The sequence below is a fragment of the Haliotis cracherodii genome, unplaced genomic scaffold (assembly GCF_022045235.1).
Source record: "Haliotis cracherodii isolate W230 unplaced genomic scaffold, xgHalCrac1.p SCAF_3, whole genome shotgun sequence".
In the NCBI taxonomy this organism is placed as follows: Eukaryota; Metazoa; Mollusca; class Gastropoda; order Lepetellida; family Haliotidae; genus Haliotis; species Haliotis cracherodii.
The window spans coordinates 42293102-42316591 of record NW_027266286.1 but is presented as its reverse complement, the minus strand read 5'-3'; the positions used below and the strand labels follow the sequence as shown (position 1 = coordinate 42316591).

General features: G+C 40.9%; 2 protein-coding genes across 8 annotated transcripts in view; both read right to left on the bottom strand.

Annotated features, from left to right (window-relative positions):
• Positions 1-8921: 8921 nt before the first annotated feature.
• On the bottom strand, positions 8922-10908 carry LOC139475938 (four-domain proteases inhibitor-like). The gene is made up of 4 exons (XM_071259153.1): positions 10833-10908; positions 9973-10084; positions 9321-9467; positions 8922-9153 (listed from the first exon to the last, which is right to left on the bottom strand). Exons 1-4 carry the CDS (start codon positions 10873-10875, stop codon positions 9099-9101), a joined length of 357 nt encoding a protein of 118 aa, XP_071115254.1. The 5' UTR covers positions 10876-10908; the 3' UTR covers positions 8922-9098.
• A 4199-nt stretch (positions 10909-15107) lies between these two features.
• The window catches only part of LOC139473548 (cyclin-dependent kinase 8-like), a 32600-nt gene continuing 24217 nt past the window's right edge, over positions 15108-23490 (bottom strand). For all 7 annotated transcript variants that reach the window (XM_071256193.1, XM_071256192.1, XM_071256195.1 and 4 more), the window contains 2 exons: positions 18245-18337; positions 15108-17799 (listed from right to left, as the gene is read on the bottom strand). In XM_071256193.1, the coding sequence (XP_071112294.1) occupies positions 17682-17799; positions 18245-18337 (211 nt within the window). In that variant the 3' untranslated portion in view covers positions 15108-17681. The remainder of the gene's footprint in view (positions 17800-18244; positions 18338-23490) is intronic.

Sequence of the window (23490 nt, the reverse complement as noted above, 5' to 3'; positions counted from 1 at the left end):
TTCGGCGTGACGAGCAAACGCTTTAACCACTAGGCTGTACCCCACCGCCCCAGAACCATATGAACTATTGTATGTTACACTGAAATAAAACAAAAAGGGCGATGGGACTCAAGGATAATTAACACACTTGTATTCGTGATAAGGGATGGAATTGTGTGTAAAGGCGACGTAAAACCATCCTCACTAACCCTAAGGATCGTTGGTTAGCCAAGTGGGTTTGGCGTTCTCTCCCAGACAAGGGTTTGAATCCCATGGAAGAGCTATGTGAAACGCATTCTTGCTCTTGCTCTTCCCCGATGATGGTAGGTAGCCTTGTGGTTAAATCGTTCGCTTGTCATGCTGAGAGCCAAGGTTTTATTCCTTAAATGGTCATTGTGTGGAGCCTATTTTTGATGTGACTGGTCTGATATTGCTGGAACTACGGTAAAAGCGGCGTACAACACTTACTGGCGTTAATGAAAAAGATGAAGACAAGGGTCTCGCAGTCGCACTATCATAAATAAAAGGGATAAAACAAGGACTGTCGGATTGTATTCTGTGGGTATCTTTATAAACTGGGGCGGTGGGTTAGTCAAGCGATTACGGCGTTCGCTCGTCATACCAAAGACCCGGGTTCGCTCCCCCACATGTTTACACATATGTGTAGCCATTTTCTGATGCCTCAATTGGGATATCATTGGAATAATGTTAAAAACGGCGTAAAAACATACCCACTCACTCACTCCATTTTAATGGTTTCTCATTAAAGCACTATAAAGCCAGCATAAGCCCGGACGAGTACAAGCGCGCATGAAAGCAGCGTCAAACCTTTCGAGACCACTGCGTTTCATAAAATCTTCAAGGTGATGACCAACATTTACTGGTATTAAACACGTACAGTCTGGTTAGCATTGAGTGTCACTTAAACCGACTGACTTTGAAGCTAACATTATGTAAGACTATCTTTAAACTTTTGAACCTATGAAATTCAAGTAGATATATATTCCTATCTTGCATCGACGGACGCCATCCCTACTGGACATCTCTCTTCAGTTCTCGGACAGACACTGACCACAGCTCTTGATCTCCAATCACTTGTTCTGTCTGAAATAGTAGATACAGAAACATAGATATTATAATACCACTAGTAGTGAGAGAGTCGGTTTCAATGTTGATCTGCGCAGTATTTCTGCTGTATCAAGGCGTGTCAGCTTAGTGTGTCAGAATGCCCAATTGTGGTGACATTCTCAATCACGGGTATGGTTATAGCAAATCCTGGATCATAAACGATGAGCGGATCCTTGCGACTTAGGGGCGACTACCCAGGTCAGTGTCTGCTTAGTGTGTCAGAATGCCCAATTGTGATGACACTCTTGATCACGGGTATGGTGATGGCAAATCCTGGATCATAGATGAGCGGATCCTAGTGACTAAGGGGCGACTACCCAGGTCAGTGTCTGCTTGATACCAGTAATGCGTGTATTACTAGCTGCCAACTGACACATTAATGTAAAGTTTTTTGTTTAACGCAGCACACAGAACTATTTACGCTACATATTGGCAGCCTGTAACTAATCGATAAGCGATCGATATTATCACCACCATCACACGTCGTCTAAGATACAAGACGTGTAATCAACCACGTCACGGATCCTGACCGCCCGATTCATTTCGTCGCTTTGTACAAGCATAAGTTTCAGGAGACCAACATACGACATGCGTATTTGAAAATTTTACCAAAATACATTTTGTTCAAATTTACATCTCAAACAATGACTGACTGAGTGAGTTTGCTTTAACCCCACTTGAACATTACATCACGGCGTGTCAGCTTAATGTGGGAGGAAAGCCTAAAGTGGTACAGGTCTCATACGTTCACCACTTCGGTGAAACCAACGACCACGGGTATGGTGCTTGACAATAGGTTGTTTGGTACGTGATAGGTTTCTGGCACAGCATGCTGCTTAGCAGTTAATGGTTGGTTGGTATACCGAGACACATTTAATCAATTTAAGCGAGCAGCTCGTGTTGCACTCTCATCGTCATTGAACCTATGAACACATACAATGAAACCATTTGTGACGTCGTTGCTTTGTTCATCAACGCTATGCCATTGTTTCATCAACACGACAATCTATGGCAGCACTGACTTGCATGCTGCCACGTCCATGAGACACTCGTTGTCGTATGTGATGCCGTGGCACAGATGGAGTTAATTGAGAAGGAAGGGACGCGCCCTGTCACAGCTGCACTCGGAGTCCATCTTTGTCAGCTACTGCATCAATGGACACAACCCATGCCAATAACCTCAGGTCACAATCATGTCTATATATCAGTAGTGTTATATCCCAATGGTGTTTACGTTTAAGATTTGTCCGCAGATAAATTAACCCCTTTTGTTTCACGTGTTGTTTGGCTTGTTATCGACACTAAGTAAGTTTATCGATAACCGTCAACCGACCTGAAGATTTATACATATATAAGCTCGGGGTTCAGTTGTCAATTAGTTGGATTTAACGCTGCGTTGAACAGTATTCACGTTACATCATCAGCTGTGATGTGATGTGGGCGGAAAGCCCAGAGCGATGCAGGTCTTAGATGTTTACCAGTTTGGTGGAATCAACGAGCGCGGGTATGGCGCAGACAAACATAGAAACATAATTGGAGTGAACAGGGATTCAAACCCTCGATCTTAGTTTTCTGGCGTACCCAAGGGACGCAACTCGCGGCGCGTTATACGATTGGTCACCCGTATCCCCGGTTTTGTCCATAATTGTCAATAGCATGACATAGATGACACAAACAACTCGCTGCGGTAGCTCACCTGCAGGCGACAGCCTACATCATACATTTATTCCCACAGCTTTTGGTGATCGTGATTCGTGAATGGTTGTCCATCATCGGACACGGCGTCAGCCACTCAGCGGTAACAACTGTGGACAATCAAATTGAATGTGTCCTTTCGGACGCCGTGGTTCTCGTGAGCTAATTAATGTGTGAAGTAAGTTATGTTTTGATTTCTGCGTGACAAGTGCGTGAGTTATTACTTAATGTCGAATCACAATCACAATAACAGATGGAATTAACAGTACACACAATATTTCTATTAACGATATTTATTTTGGCAAATTGAATACATCCTACATCAGCTGGTCTTGTGTCATTGTATGTCCAGATTACAATACTACTTCTCGTTTTGAATCTCATCTCATTCGTTGATATTGTTACTCACATTAATGTTCATCACCCTGACACAACGCACACGTGCAGATCACAGAAGGGCGGTACTGTGTGGGTCACAGAAGGAAGGGAAGAATAGGTCTGCAGCAAGTTCTTTAATACCAGGTATTTTACTCCGATGCGACAACTCTCTGCGTCAAGATCTGAGGACACCTCCAATGGACTTATTACTTTCCAGTAAGCCAGTCACCGTCGAGGCTACTAAATGCTCGGTACGAATGAGAGAAGCATTCAGAAAAGCATATTAATTTTAATTTCTGTACATCAAAAGCGACTAGTATTGGCCATTTCCGAATACAAAAATAAAGCCAAACTGTTATATTGTTTTGGATATCTTATTAACCCTTTTGTTTTAAAAGAAGATCTGATTAATATAATTAGCGACCCTGCTGCATACCTCTTTATGTTAAACGCGACGTGTCAACATTATAATTCAACTTTTTTTTATCTTTCGTTAGCTTAACCCTGTTTCAGTCAGTATCAGGCCCCCGTTTTTAAAGTAACCAAATCGTAAATTGTGATCACGATCAACATGATTATATCTAAACAAGGTTATCTGATAGGTACTTAGACATGAGTAGTGTTATAGTCTAGTCGCACGTTATGCTATACATACATAATGTTTTATGTTTGTTTGTTTGTTTTCTGTTTAATGCTGCACTATTCCAGCAATATTCCAGTAGTCTGTAAATAATCGAATCTGGACCAGACAAACCAGTGATGGACATCACGAGCATCGATCCACGCATTTTGGATACGATGACATGCATCAACCAAGTCAGCGAGCCTGACCACCCGATCCCGTTAGTCGCCCCTTACGACAAGCATGGTCGCCTTTTACGGCAAGCATGGGTTGCTGAAGACCTATTCTACCCCGGATTTTCACGGGTCATGTTTTAGGTAGGTTTCTGAAGTTTAGGTAACAAGTTCAATTAATAACGATGCAAATAACTGTCGTTGAATCTGATCCTCCTAAGTTATCCAGTGTATTATACTGTAGGACCTGGTTGTGTCGAACTTGGATGTGTCGAATTACCGGTTGTCCAAATTAGGCATAAAATTCCCCTGATGTCTCGGACACCTGAAAACTCGAACCTTTTTCAAGGTCCCAACGAGTTCGACTCAACGAGGTTTGACTGTATGTTCATCTTTAATGGATGCCCTGGAGCCTTTCGCTACAAAAGCTAAAATTAGCCGCCCATAATGGTGGTGACGTCACTTCCGAAACGAAGCTGTGTCGGTGAATGGGCCCGGGGTATTTGTCATAACTTCTTTAAGACTTCATATTTCATTCTAACACTCGCCGCTTTATATTGCTAATCAATGCTGATGCCGTGTTAAAAAATAATCACTCATTCACTCACTACTATCAATCTGTCAAGAATGCCGCAGCGAATAGCTAATAACTTGCTCTCTCACTAATCCACCCAACATCCAACGTCAAACACAACGTATGTCAAATGACAATATCACTTCAGACATGTACACACGGCTAAGTAAAGTATAACATGCCTACCGTCCGGCCATGTCTCCAAGTTATATCGGAACGATGTGGGCATAGTCAGGTTAACTACGGGGCACAGTAGGCCCAGTCGCCTAAGGCGCTGCGATTCGCTGTGCAGAGTTGCGTCCCTAGGGCACGCCAGAAACCTATGATTGTGGGTTCGAATCCCGGTTCGCCCTGATTATGTTTCTAGGTTTGTCAGCACCATACCCGTGCTCGTGGGTTTCACCGAATTGGTAAACGTCTAAGACGTGCATCACTTCGGGCTTTCCTCCCACATTGAGCTGACACGCCGTGATATGACTGGAATACTGTTAAAAGCGGCGTTAAACCCAACTCACTCACTCACTCACTCACTCACTCACTCAGGTTAACTAAAGCACATAATGCTATACGTGTATTACAATGTGTTAAAGCTCTTACTACATAAGCACAGCACACAATGTAGCCTCTTTGATATTAAGAAATTTATGAATACCCCTACAGCATCCCAGGAGCGTTGTAAATTGCACTTTCAAGTTTGAAGTACATGAAGCACTTGACGTCTATCCTCCAGAGATCAGAGGGTGCAGCGAACATGCTGGCACTGTACGTGTGTTTTCCTGCTGTGTATAACATAGATCATAGATAACGACCTTCAATCATACTGGGACCCTGATGGACGATGTGGTCGACGTCGCAGTATTTGCCTGCGCAGTACCGTGTACCTGCTGTGACGATATGTGCCCATCGGTCGTTCAAAATCTGCCCCGATTATGTTTCTTGTCCGTCAGAACCATACATCCGGGTTTCACTAGATCTGGTCTTTTCTCGCATTACCTAATTTACTTCGTGGTATAACTGAAATAATTTGAAAGCTGCGTTAAACCCAACCCACTTGCACCTGTCTCTCATGCGACACGGGGCGGTCGGGTAGCCTAGTGGTTAAAGCGTTCGCTCGTCACGCCGAAGACCCGGGTTCGATTCCCGAAATGGGTACAATGTGTGAAGCCCATTTCTGGTGTCCCCCGCCGTGATATTGCTGGAATATTTCTAAAAGCGGCGTTAAACCATACTCACTCACTCACTCACTCACTCATGCGACACAACTCAATCCTCTCTCATGCGGTACGTCACTCAATCCTTTCTCATGCGGTACGTCACTCAATCCTCTCTCGTGCGGTACGTCACTCAGTCCTCTTTCATGCGGTACGTCACTCAATCCTTTCTCATGCGGTACAACTCAATCCTCTCCCATGCGGTACAACTCAGTCCTCTCTCATGCTGTACAACTCAATCCCCTCTCATGCTGTACAACTCAATCCCCTCTCATGCGGTACGTCACTCAATCCTCTCTCATGCGGTACAACTCAATCCTCTCTCATGCTGTACAACTCAATCCTCTCTCATGCGGTACGTCACTCAATCCTCTCTCATGCGGTACAACTCAATCCTCTCTCATGCGGTACGACACTCAATCCTCTCTCATGCGGTACGTCACTCAATCCTCTCTCATGCGGTACAACTCAATCCTCTCTCATGCGGTACAACTCAGTCCTCTCTCATGCGGTACGTCACTCAATCCTTTCTCATGCGGTACAACTCAATCCTCTCCCATGCGGTACAACTCAGTCCTCTCTCATGCGGTACAACTCAATCCTCTCTCATGCGGTACAACTCAATCCCCTCTCATGCGGTACGTCACTCAATCCTCTCTCATGCGGTACAACTCAATCCCCTCTCATGCGGTACAACTCACTCCCCTCTCATGCGGTACGTCACTCAATCCTCTCTCATGCGGTACGACACTCAATCCTCTCTCATGCGGTACGTCACTCAATCCTCTCTCATGCGGTACGTCACTCAATCCTCTCTCACGCGGTACAACTCAGTCCTCTCTCATGCGGTACGTCACTCAATCCTCTCTCATGCGGTACAACTCAATCCCCTCTCATGCGGTACAACTCAATCCTCTCTCATGCAGTACAACTCAATCCTCTCTCATGCGGTACAACTCAATCCTCTCTCATGCGGTACAACTCAATCCTCTCTCATGCGGTACAACTCTTTTATTTTACAATTTTATTTTTATTTCATATAATAAAATCCGTGATATCCATAGTTCTTTAGTTGACACCAACAAATAATTCAATATGTAGAGGTTATTACGCGAGTGTGTTTTGGGATGACAAATACCCAGTATTAAACACTCAGGGACTTTATGTCATTCTTGGGTTTGGGCATCCAGTCTCCTAGTTCAGTCCCCGCACAATTCCACGGAGAATTAAATATAATAACCATTCCCATTTCATTTCCCCCCACCCCCTTCTTAACTCAGTCTAGATCCAGACCAACCTCGGTTCTAGGGTTCCTTAATACTCCAGGATTCCCTTATAAAGTAACTTTTATTTAGACCCGTGAAGATTCCGGGTCTTCAGCAACCCATGCATGCCGTAAAAGGTAACGATGCTTGTCGTAAAAGGCGACTAACGGGATCGGGTGGTCTGGCTCGCTGTCTTGGTTGATGCATGTCATCGATCCCAATTGCGTGGATCGATGGTCGTGATATCAATCACTGGACTGTCTGGTCCAGACTCGATTATTTACAGACCGCCGTCATATAGCTGGAATATAGCTGAGTGTGGCGTTAAACAACGAACCAACCAAACCAACTTTTATTCAACCTTATGTATAACTTTATTTCAGGGACTATATAGAACGCATAATTCCAGGGCGGGTTGTGTTCAGATTGTGCAGCCGATATAGACCATACCCTGCTATATGTGGCCAGTTGAACTCGTGGGGTGCCCAATACATAGCTTTCGAAAAAGCTGCAGCCGCTTATTTCCGTGGCTTGTAAAATTTCAGACAGACGAAAAATCCTCGTTCTCCTATACCATGAACCTTCATGTAATAAACTTTTAATTTTCACCAGTTACGTTTAAGAAACGTATGAATATGAAGTCGGTATAGATGTGATATTTTGTTACGATATATGTAATTCCTATTGCACCCATTGCTACTGTATGTATATATGTACTATAGGCCTATGGCCTTTTCAGTACTTGAAATAAAGATTGATTGATTGATTGATTGAAGTCGGTAACATATTATACGTTTTTTTTATATGCGATTTCCATCGTTGACTAAGTTTCTTGTTTAACGCCGCACTCAGCAATATTCCAGCTATATGACGGCGGTCTGTAAATGATTAATTCCCTGAACACTTGCCATCCCAACATCTTTGACGACGTCCAACTTATCAAGAGGGAACAGTCTCCCGCGGAGAGGAAATTGGTCCATCATAGAGGGAACAGTCTCCCGCGTAGGTGAAACTGGCATATCATAGTCGTGAACCTGCTGGACAAACTGTAGCAGTGGACCAGGGTCAGGAAGTACTTATGATGGACTATGCTGGTAGTGTTGTACATCTTCTAGGAGAGTATGATTGTCTTTAATCAATCCAGTCATGAACAGGTTGATACCGTGCCTGTGTGCGTGTGTGAGTGTGTCTGTTCATATTAATGCCGGTTTTATAGTGCGAGTTAGCCTACTGAGATGACATACCGCAGTTTAACATGGACACCCCACTTAGATGCAGTATACTCACTCCTAGCTGTCCAGGCCTTGTTTTATCCCCTTAATGTCGAGCGACAGGCAGGGCACCATGTACCATATATTGGTATGACGCGGCCAGATGTTCATACCACCGAACTTCCGCTCTCCGGTCATACCCTCTATCCACTACACTACGGTGTCAGATTCCAAAATAGAGGTAAATCGCCTCGTATATCCGACGAGAAGCATTAATAAATCTGACATATAAAGAATGACCTAAAAAATTCTGATGTGTGAATTTGTCTATATGCCCTGCAAGCATTTGTAATCACAAAGTTCTTCAGCAACCCATGCCTGTCGTAAGAGACGACTGCCGATATCGGGTGGTCAGACTCACTGACTTGGTTGATGTATGTCATGGCATCCCAATTGCGTATATCGATGCTAATGGTGTCAGTCACTGAATGGTCTAGTCGATATATTATTCGATTTATTTACAGACCGCCGTCATTCAGCTGGAATATTTTTAGTGCGGCGTTAAACAACAAACAAACAAAATGTAATCACAGGGTTAGCTCGGACATACTTGACCTCTCACTGTCAAAACACATCCATAAGAAACACGTTTGTTTAGATCAATATTTTTATTACCTTTCAAGAAACAGAAACATCGGTTAACATGTATGAATTAATTATATACATTGTCACATAACCTATCATGATTAAACCATAACCTCTCCACTATCAATGTGGAATTAACCTTTAGAATTAACCGTAAATTATAACCCTTAAATGTATTCTTGCATCAGCGCCACAGCTATGTCTGACAATGTGGTCATCAGTTCTCGGCTGGACATGATCCGGCGCTCTCCACTTCCAGCCACTTGTTTTGCCTGTAATAATAATAATAATAATAATAATAATAATAATGATTATGATGATGATGATGATGATGATAATTAGAGATTCTGCCATCTTAACATACATTATTACGAAAACAATGTTTGAAAAAACAACAATTCCATTATTGGATCAATACGGTAATGTAGGCAGCACTTACTTGCACGCTGCCACGCCCATGAGACACTCGTTGTCGTATGTGATGCCGTCCGTGGCACAGATGGGGTTAAGGAGGAAGGGACACGCCCTATCACAGTTGCACTCGGAGTTCGTCTTAGTCACGAGATGGACGCCTTGCTTGGCCAGGCTGAAAATACACACACACATTTGGTGGTACTGCGTATATGAGAACAGTCTGTATGAAAGGACGAATTTTGACGGAATATGCGTTCGCTCTTATTACTAAGCCCATGGATGCAGTCCATGACAATAGCCTCTCACACAGAGATCACAATCTTCTCGATACCCGAACGTCAACCGTGAACCAGAGGAAGGTGAGCCCCTCGCTCGCTTTGAGAAACTGATCACGTTTATGTACAGAAACATGCAACGGAATAATTTGGTGTCATGATGTCAACAATCATATCAATTAATATTTTCCCGAATTAAGTATTTGTACTCATGTACCTTCCATATTTTATTTCAACTGTTCATACAACCATTTTAAGACATAAAAAAGCTGTGCACGCCTATGTAAAATAACATCTGTATCAGCGCTTCTGGTTTATGCATTTACAGTTCAGGGTTTTGCCAACGATTGTTTACAGATTAACATAGCAACCGGCTCAACACTCCTCGCTACGGTAGCTCACCTGCAGGCGTCAGCCTTCATCATACATTCATTCCCATAGGACTTGATGAACGTTGCACAGACGGGGCTCAAATTTCTCGGACATGGTCTCAGACACTCGTCAGCGGCACAAACTGCAAATAAACACGTTGTATTAGAAATGTTCTAATATACATAGACTACATTGTCCAGTTCAAGCACCCACGGGTCCGCCGAAACGAATAATAATGCGTTACACTCTACGGTTATAACGAACTAAAAGGGACCACTAATTTTATTTCGTTATAACCGTAGCTCGTTATAAGCGTAGTTTACTGTATGACTACATTAAACAAATATCACCGCAGGGGGCACCGGGATAAGGCTGCAACCCCCCGTGTACCAACGTTGGGGGTCGGGCCTATGTTTTCGCCACGATGAGCGAACACTTTTTACCACCAGGCTGCCCCCATGTCCTAATCGAACAGGGAAACAGTGATGCAGTCAACATATCACCCTGTGCGGAATCATACAAAACAACGTATAGGTATATTTCTGACACAAACGTTGTTTGATCATGGTAACAGAGATCATGTATAGGAGGAGGACATGTTCAAATTTGACGCATTAGTGATAAAAATGTCCGATGCAATTCTCTATTTTGACTTTTGGAAAAGGTTTGGTCAATATTCTTTATGTTATGCTGATCAGATGAATATCATTTATCACAAACGAAGGTTGAAGTTGCTAAATTGACTTTTGTAATGACATTATATCAAAAGAAATATTTAACAAGGTTAACCTGAAATAAAGTTATTGACAATTTTACATGTCCCTTTTCTTCACCCACCACTGTTTATGCCCGTACTTAGTTTTAAAAAGAATAAGTACAAAGGGACGTACCAGTGAGGACCACAGCAGCAGCCAGAAGAACAGTATTCAGCATGGTGAAACAGGTGCTTTTTGTAGCCCGGGTAAATGAAAAGACTGGGTGTGTGAAGCAACCCCGCTGCACACCTCTTTATATAACGCGACGCACTGACAAGTGTCAACATAATAATTCAACTTGTTTACTCATTTCCAATACCCGTTTCAGTCAGTATCAGGATACAATTTCTTTTTCAAATAATCGTAAATAAGTAAAAGTGACAACTAGATTAGATAATGTGTGATATGTTGTTTTATTGCCTTCGGTTTCAATATACATAAATAGGAATGCTTTATTTGGTGCTCGTGACCAATCTAGAAATATATTCAAAATTATTGTCATGGAACTGCATCAGTCCTAATGTATTACAATAATACATATCACTCCTTTGCTGAATCTATAACCAATGAAACAAAACACAATTATAGGGTAGTAATAATTCCTTCCAAAAGAGGGAAAATGTATAATGTTTGTATGAACTTGGCCAGGCAGGGTAACAACAAGTACCATCTTATAACGTTTTTTGGGATGACGCAGCCGTGGATCGATCCCGACCTTCTGCTCTACGGCTGTATCCGCTAGACCACGGAGGCGGTCTGTATAAGAACTAGAACTGCTAAAGCAATAAGACAAAGAAAAGCATACGTTCCTTCTCAAAATAATATTGTTTACTATTACGTGAATTAGTTGAATCTTTGTTCAGACTTATCATTTACATCCTGTATGCGGTTGGAAACATACCCTGGGAGTCTGTTAACAGTATTTATTCATGAGACTTGTCTGGATAAATAACACAAAACCAACAACAATGCTATTTGTATTTCATGTATAAAACCCGATTCAAAATAAGCTAATATTAATTTAGAGAAACATTTATTTTGAAATTTTGGCGATTACAATGTATGATTTATGAATACTTCTGAGTCCTTCCTCCAGGTATCACCGGGGAGCTGTAAATCTACTTTTCAAGTTTGTCGTCAATAAGAACCTTGACATTTACCTGATCAAGCATGTAGATTACGATACGATTTATAAGGTGTAATAAAATAGTCGACTAAACATGACTTACGTCACAACGCGAAAAACTGTCGAAGTAGTTTCGTTAGGTCAGTGAAACATTGTGAATGTCATACTCATGGCGAGGCCAGGTTCGAAAAGGACCCACGTGGATGGTCACAGTGAGGTTCAATCGTTAAGTTTGTTCACCATTTGAACTAAACTGCCCCTTTGATAAAGTATCGACCACTGATGGTACAGCCTTAAGTTAATTGAAGGTCAAGCCCACTGGAATGGTCATTCCTGAGGCAGTTCTGCTTCTCTATGTCCTGAACCAACCCTCTTTGGTCGTATTGCGTTTGTAAGAGCTGGTTCCGACTATATAAACTACAAATAATCAAGCAGGTGATTGGCTGATATTGGCCATCAAACCAAAGTTCTTTTAACTTCCAAATTACGGTAGAGGCATAGGGCATAAAGTCTCACTGCACATGTCATGTATTTCCCTACTTATTAAAGTGGCTGGTGGGATAATTTGGGCATGTGTTTCCCAATCCCAAATGATGTCCTGGGTCAAAATGCCTTCTGGTTCCCACTCATGTCAGCTGGAGGAAGGGTGCGTTAACCCGGTATCAACTTGTAGAAGGTATGCTCACTTAACAATCAGTCAGGTGAGGTAAAAAACGGGTGGAGTTTCCACTTCTGTGGGACTCTTGTACTTCTCACTGAAATAAGGTAACGATGTATAGTTGCTGTTGTCACTCTCTTTATATTGCAGCTCGACGATGTCCTCCAAAAGTAGAGATCGTATATGACCATGCGTTGTCTGGCAAGTATTCCAGACAGAGTGGTTGCACTTCAAATAGGCTTTACCCACAGAATCCATGTCTTCAATCTCATCTGGGCCTTCGAGCGAGCGATACAACAACTTGGCTACCCTACCGCATCTGCAGATATGGAGATGACACTCTAAACTGGCGAAGTTCCTTTGTCCAACATCCATATTGGGTCTAATGACATGGGACTCCTTACCGGAAACCACTTATCTATGAATCAAAAGCATTGCACTTACGACCAAGGTGTATCTCTGGTTTGCATATGAATCAGCAATACAGCTGAGTAAGCAATATTTCGCCAGGGGGTCTTTTTTATACATATAACGACATGATACATGATACATATATTATACATGTATCATTTCCAAGTATACTACTTAAGGTTTGCTAAGGATCAAGTTTTGATGACATAAAAAAATCACCCAACAAATAAAGATAGAAATATCCCGGTACACAATGATTGGATAACCCCACAGGACCTCATTGTCATGATGAACGGACAGAGGCATGCAGTCATGGGCAAGATGGTGCACGAGGTGCTTGAAAACTGTTTGGATGTATCGTTGCACATCATTATCAGAGAGCACAACAAAATTTGCTAACAACTGAATGCACTTATGCCCCCTCAACGTCGTATGACGCCCGAAGAATTAGGCAGGAGCATAGGCATGATTGAAACTGACACCAAAGGCTTTTGCAACGTGACGTTGTGTTGACCCAGCCATAGCGTGATTAAGGTATGGACTCGATACGACGTATGGATCAGCTTCCCAGCGACATGCAGGTGGTCGACAGCGTTCAACCAGAGAGCGGGAAGACAGGTTCTCCTGATTGCATTAAGACGTCATCACTTTGTGACTGACACCACCCTCAGAAATGACCTGCACAACGCCAGTGGTGTTAACGTTTCTTCTCTTGACAGTGCGTAATCGTCTCCGTGAGGCTGGTCTACGGTCACGGCATTCGCATCCCACTAATCCGACATCACAGGCAGACACTGTGGATTGGTTGAAAATCACGTCAGTTGGACAGACCAAGAATCAGGAGAGGGGCTCAATCATGATTTGGGGAGGGGTCAGTTGAGCTGGAGGAACCAATTTCCATGTCCTACAGCAGGCACTATGACAGTCGTGCGCTACAGGGATGACATTCTGGATGTGTACGCAAGACCGTATGCTGGTGTAATTTGATCAGACTCTTTCCTCATGGACGATAACGCACGACCTCATCGTACCAGGGTCGCTGATGCCTACTTTGAGCAAGAGACTATTGTTCTCATGGAGTGGTCAGCTTGGTCACTAGACCTCAATCCTACCGAGCAGCTGATCGCACTCTCAAGCCGCACTGTCAATCCGGCAACTCGACAAGACCTTGGCAATGCCCTTTAATACTGAAGAGCGGGACAATCGTCCCTTGGCAACCATCCAGACACTTATTGGAGAATGAGGTACGCGCTACTGAGAGGTTGTTTATTTTTGACAATGAATTTGTTTTCGTGATTTTTTACGTTTAAGATTTTGTCAGACAATCTCATTCTGATTATTGGTCACATGAGGTTCGTTGGCATTGTGTGGCACATGACAACGGACGATTGTTCATTAAACATGTCTTCACGAAATACTGTCCTTGGCTATTTCAATAGATGCAAATGACCTAGTACCTTTGAAAGTGGTTATCCTTAGTCAATTTCGAGTAGTATATCAATGTTACCGATTGTATCATTCGAGGTACAATCGACCATGCTCTTTCTATGAATGAGTGAGTGAGTATGGTTTTACGCCACTTTTATCAATATTCCAGCAATATCACGGTGGGGGACACCAGAAATGGGCTTCACACATTGTACCCATGTCGTGAATTGAACCCGGGTCTTCGGTGTGACAAGCGAACGCTTTAACAACTAGGCTACCCGACCGCCCCTTCTTTCTATGAAGATTTCAAAGAGTGTCATAGGACTCTTGCTCTGAAGTTCTTGCTTACAGCATTGAAAGCTTTCGTAAAGCTTTCAAAGTGTTACCGCAGACACATGGACATCTCCAAATATGCTTACTTGCTTGATTGTTGTTTAACGCCTCACTCATGAATATTCCAGCAATATGACCACGGTCTGTAAATAATCGGACAATACAAATATGAGGCATCCATGACCAAAATGATGTCTGATGCAATCCCCTATTTTGACTTGTACCATATGTTCTTGTGAAGACTTGTCTTTGTATTTTTTGTGATGTTACTACCGATGTGCAGGATACGCCACCTTTTCATGAACATCTGGTATCACCACTATTTCAAAGCGACATAAAACACATACATATGATACAGTCGGAATCATACAATAACAAATATATACATGTATCATGATTTATTTGTATCTGCTGTCTATAGTGATAGAGAACTGACAACAACACAAAAGCTATCTGATACATCTTTATTCCTATTAGTATGTACAGATTCATCGTGTCCGACACATATTTCCACACCATGAAGAACAATCCTGCACAGGTCCCTTCCCTCACAACAATAAAGCCTCTCCAAAACCCTGTAGCACTTAACACATAATCATGGTGTGATGAACATACGTTTGTCGTATGTAAAATAGAAAAGTGCAATCTAGCATGTAATTGAACATGAGGGTTTGTGGCTTGAGTAGTTAAGAGTAAGTTAAGGATAATAATTTATATCAAATACGACAGTTATGGTATGGTTCATTTCACTATTAATCTAATTCATTTATCTATTAGGGTTATTTGTTAAAGCTGAGGTACAGTGTGGATAATTGCTCCCTCATGTTCATATCCTTTGAAAAAACTCATACAAATTCATCCTCAACATATTCTTAATTACATTTCAAAAAGACCTCTTTTAGTATGGTCTTACCTCAAGTATTACAATTTGACAAACTTCACTTTCAAATATATGATGGTAACCCTGGTGTGCCATTTAATGCCATATCTGAACAGCCGTCATTCTCAAATGGCCTCTTTACTTTTGTAAGAAATTATATTTATGAATGGTTTAATGCTAAACATTACAATTTGATTTATTCATATTTCAAATGAAGCTAGTAACACTGGTGTTCAATTTTGTGTAAAATCAGAACAACACGTGGACAATAAAGAAGTTCTAAACTCATCGCATTGGAGGTGTACAGTTGTCCAGATAAAGTCATTAGTCAGCATCATCTGTGAGACTAATAGGCACAGGATGAAGCCTTTAATGGATTGGGAGATCACATCCTTCAGCTGTATGAAAAGCAATATCTACTGTGCTATCCAACGAGCTCTTAAGATGATAAGACAACAAGAATCAGAAGTTCTGATCAGAACTTGTCTCTTTCAAGAAGTTTGTCTGATAGCAAAGAAACATAAAATAGTAATAACTAAAATCGGAACTTTGCATTCTTCACTTGTACCATATAACACAAAACACTTTCCTTTTATGATATGTAGACAGAAACCTACTCGTGAACAATTTCAAGGGGGACTAGTTTTAAGCCAATTGGCAAACCTTGCAAGTCTGATTCAAGTCATTCAAAAGCGACTTTCTTTGTCTACGAAATCAAATTGTGAGTATGCCAATCTTGTTACATCTATAACAGCCAGATGTTGGCACCACATGGTGGAGCATAGTCCCCCTGTAAGCGGCTCATTGTTTCTCAAATTCAGTGGACAGCTAGGTGAAGAGTAGACTACCTTCTGGGCAGATGCACCATGCAGATTGTGAATTTTCAGACTTATGAAATCATGGAGTTCTGGTCTTTTATGTTAAAACAGACCTTCTCATCAAGGTGATCCAGAAGGTGGTGTTTCTTGAATGGTCTCCAGACTAACAGTTTCACTGTATGTCCATTGAAATAAGTCTAAAGCAGGGTTTCACAAAATTGTTTACCACAACAACCTCTTTTGCCATACGAAACAGTCACACATCAAAGTAACATTGTAATGCTCAAAACAAGCATGAAAACTGGGACAGACTCAGGAGAGGTTGAAGAAAACATTCAGAAGATACTTTAATATGTGGCTAATGTGATGTGATATGAATTAATGCCATGGTTAATCAACTAAGGCCACAGTTTTTATTTTTTGTTTCACAGGCTTTCATATAAATAAATGATTGATATAGCAATTTATTTTTATTTTCATTTTGAATGCCCTTGTGTGGAAAAGCTGGAATAAATCTGTGAAACATAAAATTTTTTAAAATGTGGCCTAGCTGTCCAAAATGGAACCATCTCCCAAACACAAGAAATGCTTGTCCACCCTGATTTAACGAAGTATATCCTTTCCACAAAAGCCCTTCACTTTTGGACCAAATACTATTTTTTATCAAGATTAACTGATGTTTTAAATCATATAGAAACATTTTTGAACACATATCAAGAGTAAGATACAAGAAAACAATATCCCTGGCAGATCAAATTTTCAGCAATACCATTCTCTTTCTCACAACAAAATGTTCTACAAGAGACAACTTTGTTTCAATGATTCTTGTACAGTTCTTATTCAAATTCAGTGTATCCTTAAATGTAGAACTGTTGTTACATATCCTGAAAGTAAGGCCTCTGATATAATCATAATTACGTGTTGAAATCTGTATACAGTTGCTTACCATCAAAATACTACAGGATTATTTCATCATCGAACCCTTGGTTTTCTTCCAGTGTGACCACATTTTGTAACTAGTACGCACACATGACACTTGGCTGTGTGTTTCTACTGCTTGTGAAAGTGTACCAAACAATATTTAGATCTTTGAAATCAACAAATATACATAACCCCAGCATATCAAACTGATCCTGATGGTAAGAATGCCCATCAATGTGGAACTATGTACCACAACCAAAGACAACAACATAAGGTAGGACTACACGATCATTTATCAAGCAGCAAATCAGTCTCCTCTTTCCGAATCCTTCCGAAGCAGGCGAGGATACCTGGGAGAACCACAAAGTGTATTTGGCTTGTATTGTTCATGTGCTCCCACTACACAGCATCATGTACTGTGTATCAGACTGTCAATATCTGATGTAGGTTGAGCCTGAGGAGGACGTCTGGGTGTTGTTGGTGGAGAAGGCCATCCCTTGCTGTTGCTGGCCGTGCATGTTGTGAACCTGTAGAATAGAAAATAGAATAGAAAATAGTCGAAACATACTGGATGAAGGAAATACCTGGAGAGCATATTGGATATACCTAGAGAAGATATTGGATACACCTAGAGAAGATATTGGATACACCTAGAGAAGATATTGGACATACACAGAGAAAATACTGGATATGCCCAGAGAAGATATTGGCTATACCCAGAGAAGATATTGCATATACCCAGAGAAGATATCTGATATACTTTGAGATGATGGAAGTACTGACAAAAGATGCTGGATAAACCTAAACAAGAGATTTCATATACCACACAGACGTAGGAAAGATTTTGAATATATTAAGAGAAGACACATACACAGAGGAGATATTTGAAGTACAGACATATTATATTATATATCCCCATGTAGGATATTAGAAATACTTCCACTATATAGTTAGAGTAATATGAGATACTACCATGTTACTGCTTGTTGTTGAAGGTGGCATAACTCGGACTTTCTTGGCCGGTGGTTGATTGTGTCCAGATGATTGGTCAGCCTGTCCGGCTTGCTGGAAGTAGACCAACAAATGTTATGAATGCCGCAAAGATCAGCAGCATATTGACCATGTGCTTGGTTGCAATTGTGCTGTCGATCAGGTGACTATGGTTGGTTCCATGGACAACTAGCTTCATGAAAGCCAATATCAAAGCAACAGCTCAGAAAATGGTATTAATACTACAGCTGTTGGTAGACACAGACAAATGTTGCAGTGTTAGCAAGAACCAAGCAGAAGAGGTGGAACCCAGGTTCCATGTCTAAGCATTCTGTAAACACCCATTCAGGGCCAGGCAAACCAGTGGTTGAAAGCATGAGCAATGATCCATGCTGTTGGGGTACAATGACATACAATCATCCAGGTCACACGATGTGACCACCTGATTCTTACTTTAAACATGAGGTACTGGTGGCATTCTATCCTGGAAACCTCATTCCCAAGGGTGCAACATGTTCACACTCACACACGTATGCTGGGAACACAATAAGCTAGGATACTCAAAGTTACTCTTGATGATACATTGTATCTACCCTGCAAATGAGTGAGAGAATAAATCCGCAACTTTTCATCAACATATAACCTGCTACAATAAGGTTATCCATATATATAGAATATCACAATATCATGACAACAACTCAAATAAATTTCAACTATCAATATTTATGTAACCAAATTATGATGTTCCACACAAAACAAAATATTGCTTAAAAATAATTCACAAATTATTAGATAATGCAATTTTACATCTGCTACATAAATCTCGAAGTTGTAAAAACATATTTGGGCGACATAATTTGTACTGCAAATTTTGAACTTAAATAAGTGTACCGTATACCTCTAACAAACATTATGAAAGACACCATGTCATGATAATACCAACAAGACAATGAAAACAAAATATTTGAGAAAAAACAAATAAATGAAGAAAACAGCATTTTCTGAAATGTAAACACACAACCAACATTTGTGGAGATACCAGCATTTATCCCATCATCTGTTACCATGGTTACTTGTGTTAGTTTTAACAGCATACATGTCAGTTCCCAAAATTCTTTATTTATAAATCTTAGAGATAGTGTTTTTAATATATTTTCATGTCAGTATTGTTTGTGTCAGTTCCCGCAGAAATAAGATACAAACATTAATAATTTGAAGGATCAGCCTGGTAATTGTGAGTAAATGTCGGGGACACCAGAAATGGCTCCATAAATTGTACCCATGTGGGGACTAGAACCCAGGTCTTCAGTGTGAGAGTGTATGGTAGAAATGGGCTACAGAAACTGCCATTACTATGATGAGTAAACTATAGTCCGTCAACCATCATTTGCTACCAGTGTTTCACAATTATTTCTCATTAAACAAGCAATAATGTGACAGAAGTTGGTTACTATTGAATAATAATCATTGAACTAACTGTTCTGAATAAAAATATTTTCTTCATTGTTTTAAGTATTTGGGGGTGACGGGTGTGGGGCTGTGTGTGGGGGAAGAACAGACATTTAAACATCTCACAACAATGACATACTGTGTGTCAAAGACAGCATGAAAAAATGACATAATTCTAATTTTTTTAATTAAATTGGTTAAAATTTGAACATTATGTAAGTTTTATTTAGGGTTTGCTCATTTTCTATAGCACAAAGCATGATACAGTCCAAAGGCCAATCTACCCCACACAAACACACCCCCACCCAATAATGAATGAACAGTCCCTTAGTTGGTAGTTGGAGTCATCATATAGCTGGAAAACTGTTAATGCATCATCAAATATAAATTTAATCATTATTCAAGTCAAAAAGGTTTCACTACTTATAACATCAGAACTGTAATATCTATCGGAAGAATTCCAAATAGATTAAACTATTCCACAAGAGCTGACATGTATGCTGTGTTGGACAGAGCTGCTTGCTCATGAGGCAGCCAACCGCAGTACGTGCTCAGTTTAAACACCACATGTGCTTGTTAGTGTTTCACCATGCAACTCACACCTCCGGCTCGAATACAAACAGAAAAGGATCCATCAACAAAACACCAACTCAAATATATAACAAATTTGTTGTCACAACAAATTAACATTTTCATTACAATTTCCATAAACCACCCTTAAATGATTTCACAATTATAAGGGCATCATATTTATAGTTAATTTCAAATGTTAGCATTGCAGGAATGGGTATAAGAGTTTTATCATTACTTCATTAATTAGTCTCCGATACAAGACAGTGGCTTTTGTCCAGCAGCAATTATAAAGCAAATCAAGTAAAGTGCTCCAACTCAACCACATGTATTCCATAGTACATACACATAATTCATTTAGAACCAGTAACCCATAACCGTCAACTCAGAAATGGATGACTGATGACAATTTAATGCTGGAACAAATGTTCATTATATTTGTTTTATTAGTTCTTTGTGGCTATGTACTTAATAAGTGGAAAAATCTTTTACCTTCAACAGATGTAAGACTCCAATCCATGGTAGGAGTCAGATCAGTGATGGATGCTTAGGTCTGTGGCATAATTTATATACTACTCCAAAACAGTTAAGGACCACTCGATTCTTTATATATTAAGTAGTATATCTTCAATGAAAGATGTTACTAAGAGCTAAGATCGTACAATCTAAACAAAAGAAGCAAAAAGTACACATGGGCAGCATCTCGAGATGACACCACACTAAGAGGACATCCTAGTTGGCAGCATCCGGGGCAGGTCATCTTGACATCTTGGATGAAACATGCAATGAATTTGAAAATCTGCCAGAATCGAAACCAACCACAGATCAGAGTCCTACAAATGTGCTGAACAGAATTTGTATTGCAAATTTACCACATAAACTTCTATTGGTCTTATTGTTATCAGTGTACAAAAAAGCCAGTTGTGAAGAACAAAACCTCAAAGAACTTTGTTAGATAACAACCACTCCACGAGGAGCAGGAAACAGGTAACTTAAACAAGGTGTGAACGTATCAACTTGCAGATGGGTACTGTAGACAGTTGTTTGCTTGCATGTGATAGAACTGAGGAGAGAGAGAGAAGAGAGAGGTGAAACTAGCTTCACTAGCTGGTATAAGGGAGACAACCCTGTAACATGTCACATCCTTGTCTCACCGGGATATTGATATTGGGGAAAAGAATCGACAATCAGTACAAGATCAAAACATTAGCCCAATAATTTCAACGAAAGTAAAGGAACTTAACCGTAAGGTTATATATAATAGATCTTAAAGGTCATCACAGATATATTCTTTTACAGATCATTGATTTTTTATCAATTATTTGGGTCAGAACTTTTAGAAAGATTTCTGAAAATATTGTGTTCAGGGGAAAATAAACCATTTATGACAAATATGCAAACAACATAGTGCTAACCTATGAATATATATATGAAATACATATCCTATATATTTCTACATCTAGGAATTAGCCTACATATCTACCTGCTTTGTTATGCTATGGATGATGTGATTACAATGGTGTAGCTATGAGGGGCGTGGGATACTTACTGATTGGTGGTACTATCGTTAATACAGACTGTGTCAGCACCAGTGCCTTTTGTGAGGTTTTAGGAGGTCATGTTTAGTGGGCAGGAGTTTGTGGAATTGATTGAAGGTGTAGGTCTCTTTAATCTGATTCTGTGAGATGTGATCTAGGTCTGTGTTAGGTGTGCTTCTATCAGTGTGTCCATCTAGGCATGTGTGTGTCAAACTAGGTCTGTGTAAGGTGTGCTTCTATCAGTGTGTCCATCTAGGCATGTGTGTGTCAAACTAGGTCTGTGTTAGGTGTGCTTCTATCAGTGTGTCCATCTAGGCATGTGAGTGTCAAACTAGGTCTGTGTAAGGTGTGCTTCTATCAATGTGTCAATCTTGGCATGTGAGTGTCAAACTAGGTGTGTGTAAGGTGTGCTTCTATCAGTGTGTCCATCTAGGCATGTGTCAAACTAGGTCCGTTTAAGGTGTGCTTCTATCAATGTGTCCATCTAGGCATGTGTGTGTCAAACTAGGTGTGTGTAAGGTGTGCTTCTATAAGTGTGTCCATCTAGGCATGTGTCAAACAATGTCTGTGTAAGGTGTGCTTCTATCAGTGTGTCCATCTAGGCATGTGTATGTCAAACTAGGTCTGTGTAAGGTGTGCTTCTATCAATGTGTCCATTTAGGCATGTGTGTGTGTCAAACTAGGTCTGTGTAAGGTGTGCTTCTATCAGTGTGTCCATTTAGGCTTGTGTGTCAAACTAGGTCTGTGTAAGGTGTGCTTCTATCAGTGTGTCCATCTAGGCATGTGTGTGTCAAACTAGGTCTGTGTAAGGTGTGCTTCTATCAGTGTGCCCATCTAGGCATGTGTGTGTCAAACTAGGTCTGTGTAAGGTGTGCTTCTATCAATGTGCCCATCTAGGCTTGTGTTTCAAACAAGGTCTGTGTAAGGTGTGCTTCTATCAATGTGTCCATTTAGGCTTGTGTGTCGAACTAGGTCTGTGTAAGGTGTGCTTCTATCAGTGTGTCCATTTAGGCATGTGTGTGTGTCGAACTACGTCTGTGTAAGGTGTGCTTCTATCAGTGTGTCCATTTAGGCTTGTGTGTCAAACTAGGTCTGTGTAAGGTGTGCTTCTATCAGTGTGTCCATCTAGGCATGTGTGTGTGTCAAACTAGGTCTATGTAAGGTGTGCTTCTATCAGTGTGCCCATCTAGGCATGTGTGTGTCAAACTAGGTCTGTGTAAGGTGTGCTTCTATCAATGTGCCCATCTAGGCTTGTGTGTCAAACAAGGTCTGTGTAAGGTGTGCTTCTATCAATGTGTCCATCTAGGCATGTGTGTGTCAAACTAGTTCAGTGTAAGGTGTTCTTCTATCAATGTGTCCATCTAGGCATGTGTGTGTCAAACTAGGTCTGTGTTAGGTTTGCTTCTTCAGTGTGTCCATCTAGGCATGTGTGTCAAACTAGGTCTGTGTAAGGTGTGCTTCTATCAATGTGTCCATCTAGGCACATGTGTGTGTCAAACTAGGTCTGTGTAAGGTGTGCTTCTATCAGTGTGTCCATCTAGGCATGTGAGTGTCAAACTAGGTGTGTGTAAGGTGCGCTTCTATCAATGTGTCCATTTAGGCTTGTGTGTCAAACTAGGTCTGTGTAAGGTGTGCTTCTATCAGTGTGTCCATCATGTAAGGTGTGCTTCT